The sequence below is a fragment of the Erinaceus europaeus genome, chromosome 3 (assembly GCF_950295315.1).
Source record: "Erinaceus europaeus chromosome 3, mEriEur2.1, whole genome shotgun sequence".
Lineage (NCBI taxonomy): Eukaryota > Metazoa > Chordata > Mammalia > Eulipotyphla > Erinaceidae > Erinaceus > Erinaceus europaeus.
Genome location: NC_080164.1, coordinates 175,463,032 through 175,472,369, shown reverse-complemented (window position 1 = coordinate 175,472,369; position 9,338 = coordinate 175,463,032). Strand labels below are relative to the sequence as shown.

General features: G+C 46.9%; 1 protein-coding gene across 1 annotated transcript in view; it reads left to right on the top strand.

Annotated features, from left to right (window-relative positions):
• Positions 1 to 260: 260 nt before the first annotated feature.
• Positions 261 to 9,338, top strand: part of NCAPG (non-SMC condensin I complex subunit G) — a 40,363-nt gene continuing 31,285 nt past the window's right edge. The window contains exons 1-6 of the mRNA XM_007517878.3: positions 261 to 360; positions 394 to 517; positions 1,771 to 1,974; positions 3,368 to 3,596; positions 7,247 to 7,392; positions 8,004 to 8,088. Coding sequence (XP_007517940.1) covers positions 407 to 517; positions 1,771 to 1,974; positions 3,368 to 3,596; positions 7,247 to 7,392; positions 8,004 to 8,088 — 775 coding nt within the window. The 5' untranslated portion in view covers positions 261 to 360; positions 394 to 406. The remainder of the gene's footprint in view (positions 361 to 393; positions 518 to 1,770; positions 1,975 to 3,367; positions 3,597 to 7,246; positions 7,393 to 8,003; positions 8,089 to 9,338) is intronic.

Below are 9,338 nucleotides of genomic sequence, written 5' to 3'. Positions count from 1 at the left end.
CTGTCACCCAATCGCTGCCACACCCCTCCACTTCCTATGTAGCTTCATGCCCCCTCATGTAATGAGAAACACCCCTTTCCCATCCGGAAAACAAAACAACAACAACAACAACAAAACCTGCCTGGGATTCCACAAGGGCGCATGCGCTCAATCCATTCGGGGGCAGAGATGGGCGGAGCCATCTTCTTCCGCCCTTATTCCCGCAGGCTCTCGCAGAAGTCTCGCGGTCTTTTCTGTTCCCGCGGGAGATTTTGAAAGCTCTGGCGGTAACCCCGCCCCGGGCGCTCGCAGCTCGGCAGACCGCGACCGGGAGCTGGAGGCGGCGGGCGGCCGTAGAGCGCGAGCGCAGGCTTCCCGGAGGCTTCCCGGAGGCTTCCCGGAGGCTTCCCGGAGGCTTCCCGGCGCCATGGGGGCGGAGAAGAAGCTGCTGCCGGTCAAGGAGGCCTTTCAGCTGGCGCAGCAGCCGCACCAGAACCAGGCGAAGCTGGTGGTGTCGCTGAGCCGCACCTACCGCACGGTGAGCGCCCCGGGGACGCGGCGCCCAGCACCCCAGGGACCCCGGGGACCTTCCCCTGGGTTTGACTCCATTGCTGGCTGAACTCGGACCCCGATCCTGCTGGCTGGATGCTGGGGGGCGGCAGCTGGGTGGGTGCTGTGGGTGGGGGGGCAGGTGGGTGGGTGCTGTGGGTGGGGGCAGCCGGGTGGGTGCTGTGGGTGGGGGGCAGCCGGGTGGGTGCTGTGGGTGGGGGCAGCCGGGTGGGTGCTGTGGGTGGGGGCAGCCGGGTGGGTGCTGTGGGTGGGGGCAGCCGGGTGGGTGCTGTGGGTGGGGGCAGCCGGGTGGGTGCTGTGGGTGGGGGCAGCCGGGTGGGTGCTGTGGGTGGGGGCAGCCGGGTGGGTGCTGGGGTGGGGGGGCAGCCGGGTGGGTGCTGTGGGGGGGGCAGCCGGGTGGGTGCTGTGGGGGGGGGCAGCCGGGTGGGTGCTGGGGGTGGGGGCAGCCGGGTGGGTGCTGTGGGTGGGGGGCAGCCGGGTGGGTGCTGGGGTGGGGGGGGCAGCCGGGTGGGTGCTGGGGGTGGGGGGCAGCCGGGTGGGTGCTGTGGGTGGGGGGGCAGCCGGGTGGGTGCTGGGGTGGGGGGGCAGCCGGGTGGGTGCTGGGGTGGGGGGGCAGCCGGGTGGGTGCTGTGGGTGGGGGCAGCCGGGTGGGTGCTGGGGTGGGGGGGCAGCCGGGTGGGTGCTGGGGGTGGGGGGGCAGCCGGGTGGGTGCTGTGGGGGGGGGCAGCCGGGTGGGTGCTGGGGGTGGGGGCAGCCGGGTGGGTGCTGTGGGTGGGGGGCAGCCGGGTGGGTGCTGGGGTGGGGGGGGCAGCCGGGTGGGTGCTGGGGGTGGGGGGCAGCCGGGTGGGTGCTGTGGGTGGGGGGGCAGCCGGGTGGGTGCTGGGGTGGGGGGGCAGCCGGGTGGGTGCTGGGGTGGGGGGGCAGCCGGGTGGGTGCTGTGGGTGGGGGCAGCCGGGTGGGTGCTGGGGTGGGGGGGCAGCCGGGTGGGTGCTGGGGGTGGGGGGGCAGCCGGGTGGGTGCTGTGGGTGGGGGGCAGCCGGGTGGGTGCTGTGGGTGGGGGCAGCCGGGTGGGTGCTGTGGGTGGGGGCAGCCGGGTGGGTGCTGTGGGTGGGGGGGCAGCCGGGTGGGTGCTGTGGGTGGGGGGCAGCTGGTGGCTATAAAGGATTTTCTCAGAACAGTTTATGAAGTTTTTTTGTTTTGTTTTGTCTTTTTTTTTTTCAGATGGATGACAAAACAGTTTTCCATGAGGAGTTCATTCACTGCCTTAAATATGCCTTGGTGGTGTATAAACGTGAACCAGCTGTAGAGAGAGTCATCGATTTTGCAGCAAAGTTTGTTACTTCCTTTCACCAATCTGATGTGGACAATGATGAGGAAGAGGAAGATGGCGGCATTTTAAATTACTTGTTTGCTTTTCTGCTAAAGGTATTGTGAAAACTGGAACCTTGGGGAACTATTGTAGAAGCTTTTACTGTTTTGATGAAAAGGGTCATGAGAGTTAGTATACTTTAAAGAGTGAAATATAATTGGAAGTACCTGTGAGTCAGCATTTTGTAGGACTCCATAACACTGTCATTAAGACTACAAAGGGTAAATTTTTTCCTTTTCTCTGGTGTATTCATTTAAAAAAAACTAGGCATGCTTATTTGAAAATGAAAACCTATATTTTGCCACTGGGGCTATTGCCGGCAAGATTCAGTGTCTGCATGACTCCACTGTCCCTGGTGGCCATTTATTTACTATTATTATTACTGTTGTTAATATTATTAGCCTCCCAGGTTATCGCTGGGGCTTGGGACTTAGCCTGCACCACGAATCCACTGCTCCTGGAGGCTATTTCTTCCCATTTTTATTGCCCTGTTGTCGTTTTTTGTTATTGTTGCCATTGATAATGTTGCTTGATAGGACAGAGAAACGGAGAGAGGAGGGGAAGGGGAAGACAAGACGGTGGGGGGGAGAGAAAGACAGACACCTGCAGACCTGCTTCACCACTTGTGAAGCCACTCCCCTGCAGGTGGGGAGCCGGGGGCTCAAACCGGGATCCTTGTGCCTGTCCTTGCGCTTCACTCCACCTGCGCTTAACCCGCTGTGCTACTGTCCGACCCCCACTTACATTATTTTTAATAAAGCGTGAGAGTGATGGAGGGAGAGACAAAGAGGGGAGATGCCTGCAGCACTGCTCCACCAGTGAGGCTTCTCTGCTGTGAAAGTCGGGGAGAACTCAGGCACGGTGATGTGTGCGTTTACTTGGTGCGCCACCACTGGGCCCCTTAAATATTTTTCAGGGTAAACATTAGAAATAATTTCAGTGTTAAATTTTTTAACACTGCTTAAACAAAATCTCACATTTATTTATTTATTATTGGCTATAGATAGAAATTGAGAGGAGCAGAGACGGAGAGAGAGAGAAATAGACACCTCAGCCCAGCTTCCCCACGCATGAAGCTTTTCCCCCTGCAGATGGGGACCGGGGGCTTAAACCCAGGTCCTGGTGCACTGTAATATAAATGCTTAACTAGATGCGCCACCTCCTGGCCCCTCACATTTGTTTTAAATTGGATCTTTACTTTTTTATCACTAGAAGTCCAGTGCACTATCTTAAATTGGATCTTTACTTAACAGCTAAAAATAAGAATTCGCACAAATAAGTGTGCTCTGGTAATCGAGCCAGTACTCTGGACAATGTATATTATGTGTAGGAATCAAGTTAGTATTATAGGTTCACTATTGTACTTTCTCGAATTCTAAGCAGAAATAGAAATACTTGATTATTTAGTAATGGCATGTGGAGAGGAATTAATTTTGCTTTGTTTTTCAGTCTCATGAAGCAAACAGCAGTGCAGTTAGATTTAGGGTGTGTCAGCTCATAAACAAGGTCTTGGGTACTATGCCAGAAAATGCCCAGATTGATGATCATCTGTTTGACAACATTAATGAAGCCATGCTTATTCGACTGAAAGACAAAATTCCAAATGTGAGAATACAGGCAGTTCTGGCTCTTTCACGACTTCAAGACCCCAAAGATGAGGAATGCCCTGTGGTTAATGGTATGTGTAGCTTCCTAAATCCTTTTTCATTTGTGATGACTTTTTAAAAATTCTTAGACAAAATTTTCATTTTGACATGTGTGTGTGTGTGTGTGTGTTAAAGTGTTGGTGCCGTCCAACCACCACCCAACATAAAAATAAAGCATCATCAGTTGATTGAAGCCTATTTTATTTTCCACCCTGATCACATACTAGGAGTTAATGAGAATCCTGAATTTTGGGCTACTTTCTTGCTATTTTGTTTAAATAGTCAACCACATGAATTTATCATTAAATCATGGTAAGTTTTGCCTCTTTTGTATGCTGTGTGGAGCATACTGTATTTTTCTTTTCTCTTTTTTATACTATATTTTCCAGTCCTCAATCCATGCCATATTGACTTACACTTTTTCTGTGTGGAATATACATAGTTTTTCAACTTCATTTTCTTTTTGCAGGGCTCGGTGCCTGCACACCATCCCCATCGTTCTGGTGTCCATTGTTTCCCCCTCCCCCCCTTTTTTTTTTTGGTAAAAGATGAGGGACAGGAAAGGAGGGAAGAAGGCAAGGGGGGTGGTGAGAGACACTTGCAGCACTGTTCTACCAGTCATGAATCCTCCCCGCCGTAACTTGTGCCCTCTACCTACTACTTGTCCCCTCAGCTTTATTCTTGTTGTAACATGTAACCATGTTGATACATATACTTAGCATTCTACAAAAGTCTTTTGTATGAATCTAGCACAGAATGTTATTTCTAGTGTTCATGACCCTTCTGGTTGTCATCTATTTTGTTTATTTGTTCATTTAGTTATTTTGCTTTTTAAACAGTATTGCTGCTATGAACTTTATGAATTTCTTTTCTTATTATTATTACTACTATTTTATTATTATTAATTTGTTGTCATCAGGGTTATCGATGTGGCTCAATGCAGGCACTAGGAATCCATGGCTTCTGGTTTTTTGTTTTTTTTTTTTCTTTTCTTTTTCTTTCTCCTTTACTTTTTAATTGACAGAACAGAAATAAATTGATAGGGAAGGGGGAGCTAGAGGAGGAGAGAGAAAGTTAGACACCTGTGGCCCTGCTTCACCACTCATGAAGCGTCCTCCCTGCAGGTGGGGAGTGGAGGCTTGAACCCAGGTCTTTGTGCGCTGTAACATAAGCGCTCAAGCCAGTGCACCACCACCCAGCTCCTGTCAATTACTTCCTATTTTAGATGACCAATGTTTCATTTTTTCTTTTTAAAAATTTATTTATAAAAATGCTGGGGCTCATAGAGTGGCTCCAGCCAAGAGGTAAGCTTACCGATCATCCACCCTCACCAGTTCTAGTGACTGTGTGATAAAGAAAGAGGACTCGGGGAGTATTCTGGTACAAACACTTGTTTTATTTGGGGGTGGGCTTGGGTTTATATAGAGATTTAAACAAAGAACATTTTCACATATGTCAGAAATTACAGGTTTCTTAAAGGTCAGCTTGCCCCTATGGTAGGGGGCTGGTATGACAAGAATTGATGAGACACATAAAGGTCAAGACAATTAGCCTCCATCATGCAGGCAAGTTAATTATCCAAAGGCATTTGAGAGAAGCATAGGGGTTAAACCAGTAAGGTGAGATAGAGAAGGAAGAACAAGCCTTGATGTAAATTAAGGACATCAAAAGACAGAAGGAAATACAAGTTTTTTGGGGGTTTCTCTGTCTGGTGTTTGAGGTGTATGATAGAGTGTGTTCTCCTTTGTGATCAAAAGGTGAAGTGGATGTGTGAACTGTGAGTGACTATGTGAACTCTGAGTGAACCTTAAAGCAGGCGGCCATGTGGCCTGCTAGCAGGGAGAAACTAAGTGCTTGCAAGATTTCTGTGAGCTTGAGAGATTGACAAGGAGAAACTGAGTCTGAGAGACTTTTCCCTCTTGGCTCATCTCTATAAGGAGAGAGGCTAACAAGTGGGGTGTCTTTCCAGACCTCCCATCTGAGGATGGGAGAGCTTTCCTAAGCTCTACCAAGCTTTCACATAGTCCTACATAAACCCCCCCAAATTTATATCTATTTATGTGATTGAACAGAAAGAAATTGCAAGGGGAGTGGTAGAAAAGGAGATACTTGTAGTACTGCTTCAGCACTTGTGAAGCTTCTCCCATGCAGATGGGGACTAGATCGGGCGTGGGGGGTGAGTTTGAACCCTGGTCCTTGCACATTCAGACCTCTTTCTTTTTCTCCTTTATTTCTTTTTTTTTTTAAATAATCTTTCTTTAAGGTTTTTATTAATATTTACTTATTTCCTTTTGTTGCCCTTGTTGTTTTCATTGTTGTTGTTGATGTCGTCGTTGTTGGATAGGACAGAGAGAAATGGAGAGAGGGGGAGAGAAAGATACACACCTGCAGACCTACTTCACCAACTGTGAAGCGACTCCCCTGTAGGTGGGGAGCCGGGGCTCGAACTGGGATCCTTACTCTGGCCCTTGCACTTTGCGCCACGTGTGCTTAACCCACTGTGGTACCACCCAGCTCCCTTTCTCCTTTATTTCTTCTTCTCCCCCCTTTTTTTGGGGGTGGGTGGGCTGTTTATTAATAGAGAGTCAAGAGTACCACAGTGGCACATGTGGTAGCAATATCAAACATGGGGCCACCCTGTCCAATACTTGTTCCAGTGTGCCACCTCCTGGCTCACAGTGGCTCACTTTCTTTGGGATGTCTTGTTGAACAGAAATTCCTAGTGTCCAAATTATCAATCTCTTTATCAGTGTCATTTTTTTTTTTATGTTTTATTTATGAAACGGGCTCATTTGGGAAGATGCCTGCTTTGCCACTCACACAACGCAGCCTTAAGCTCCGAGTGCACCACGGAGCAGTGATACTAAGGCTCTGAAAGAAGCTTTGATGTCTCCTCGCTCTCTCTCTCTCAAAAAGTTGGCCTGGAATGGTGAATCCTTGGCTACGACCTAAAAAGAAAAGTAGCTTTTTCCTCCTCTGTGGTTATAAAAATAAATATCCTACTTCTCCATATATGCCTAAGTCTTCTGTTTCATCTTTCTTTCTGTCCCTTTTACCAGCTTTATAATCAATTTTGATAGTTGATACTAACTGACAGTCACTTGTGTTAAATGGTAAGGGGCAGGGGGAGACCTCAGTGGGTATAGTCCCTGCCATGCTGTGCTGGTGGGTTTGACTCCAGGCACCACATGGCAGGACCATGGACAGTACTAAAGGAACTCTGGGTGGTGGAGTAGTTCACTGGTGTCTTTTTTACTCTTTCTTTGGGTCTGTAGAATAAGTGGTGGGAAAAAAGGGATTAGGAAAGCCAGGCTGCTCAGTGGGGTCAAGCATGAGGCCCTCAGTTCACTCCCTGACCCCACATTAAATAATAATAATAATATGTAAAACATGTTTAATAGACAATATTTTTTATTGTAAAGTTTGGGAAAATTGGAGAAATAAAGGTGAAGAACATTTAAGCAGGAATACATTTTGTTTCAGTGATTCAAACCAGGGAACGATTTCTTTAGAACTCATGAAAAGGAGCAAAAAATTGAGCCACTGATAAAGTTCTTATGTTTAAAGTAAACCACCTGACAGAAGAGACCATCTTCTAACTTATCAGTTAAATAAATAAGGGTTAACTAAATACTTCTATAGCATACTAACACATTTGCTTTTTACTTTTTTTTTTTTTTAGCATATATTACTCTGATTGAAAATGATTCAAATCCAGAAGTTAGGCGGGCAGTGTTGTCATGTATTGCACCATCAGCGAAGACCTTGCCCCAAATTGTAGGGCGCACCAAGGATGTCAAAGAGTCTGTTAGGAAGCTGGCTTATCAGGTAAATAAGTTCAATATCTTGTGTAGGTGTGTCTTAAGAAACTTTTTTTTTTTTCATTTTGCCCCCAGGATTATCTTTGGGGCTTGCTGCCCGAAATACAAATCCCCTGCTCCTGGCAGCCATCTTTTTTTTTTTCCATTGCTGTTGCTGTTGTTGTTGGATAGGACAAAGAGAAATTGAGAAAGGAGGGGAAGACAGAGATAGGGAGTAAGACACCTGCAGATCTGCTTCACTGCTTGTGAAGCGACCCCCCCCCCCTACAGGTGGGGAGCTGGGGGCTCGAACCTGGATCTTGTGCCAGTCCTTAGCTTCATACTGTGTACTTAACCTGGTGTGCTACTGCCCAGCCCCCTAAGAAACCACTTTTTAACAATAACTTTTGAGACATTTGGCACATGATGATTTCTCCAACTGAGATTTTTACAGAAAGAATTCAAACAATGTAGATAGAATCTTACTGCTTTGAATGTATTCCCAGATAGGAGTTTGGGCAGCGTTGGGGTTGAGTTCATGTGTGGTTAGGTAATTTTCTTTAGCGAAATATTACTAGGTATGAAATAAAATATATTGGGTTTAATGAAATTAATGCCCTTCTTTTATTTTTACACAAGATTCTAGCTGAAAAGGTTCACATGAGAGCTCTGTCCATTGCCCAGAGAGTAATGCTCCTTCAGCAAGGTCTTAATGACAGATCAGGTAAGAGAAACACCTTTCTTAATTTATTTTAGATCGAGATAGAGAGGTCAGGAGGCAGAGAGACAGTGAATGAGACCAGCACCAAAGCTTCCTTTAGTGCGGTGAGGTTGGACTTGAACCTGGGTAGCCCACGTGGCAGAGCAGTGCACTGTGCAAGTGAGCTAGTTTACTGGCTCGAGAAACATCTTCACATACAAGATCTTAATAGATGCTGAGGTCAGACTCAACAGCTGCAGGAAATGTGCCCTAGTTTGGTTAACTCGGTCATTCCCCTAACCTGTTGGTATTTGTCTTGGGGTTTTGTATACAAAGTCAGTCCTAGGATTGGAGAGTTTGTTTCAACTTTCCTGAATTTTACAGATGGAGAAACTGTAACTGAAGACTGTAGAACCAATTGCGTGTGAAATAATACAAGATCTTCTTTATCCTTAACTCCATCTAACAGGACACACTTACCTCTTTCCTGTATATCTTGATATAAATGTGTCCTATTCAGCAGAAACTATAGTTAGGAATGGTTAGATCAAGATAATTTTTCAAGTTAATTTTTTTTTCTCAGCTAAAACTAGAGAATGTATTTTCAGGAATGGTCAATTCCTAACTCACATTGGAAACATTGTTAGAGGATTTAATACTGGAAAAGCTTTAAAATCTGATTAATAAGGTTTTTCTTTTATTTTTTTAAAATAATTTATTATCTTTATTAGGTAGAGACAGCCAGAAATCAAGAGGGTGATAGAGAGAGAGAGAGAGAGACAGAGAGACACCTGCAGCACTACTCCACCACTCACAAAGCTTTCCTCCTACAGGTGGGGACCTGGGGCTCAAACCTGGGTCCTTGCGCATTGTAATATGTGCACTCAACCAGGTGTGCCCAAGGTTTTTATTTTCACTGAAATATGTTTGCATGACTTACTATTGTAAATAGCACTCGTGTATACTAGATGAAACCAAGTAACAAGTGAAGTAATTGATCTTAATAGTCTCAACTAGCATTGGAAGCCAGTGAACCCAGGATAGAAGGTATGCAGTGATCATTAGTAGACTTTGGTAAGGGGGGGAGATAGCATAATAGTTCTGCAAAACCGGGTGGGGGTATAGCATAATGGTTATGCAAAGAGACTTTCATGCCTGAGGCTCTCAAGTCCCAGGTTCAATCCCCCACACCACCATAAGCCAGAGCTGAGCAGTGCTCAGGTTAAAAAAAAAAAAAAAAAAAAAGTTCTGCAAAATGGCTTTCGTGTCTGAGA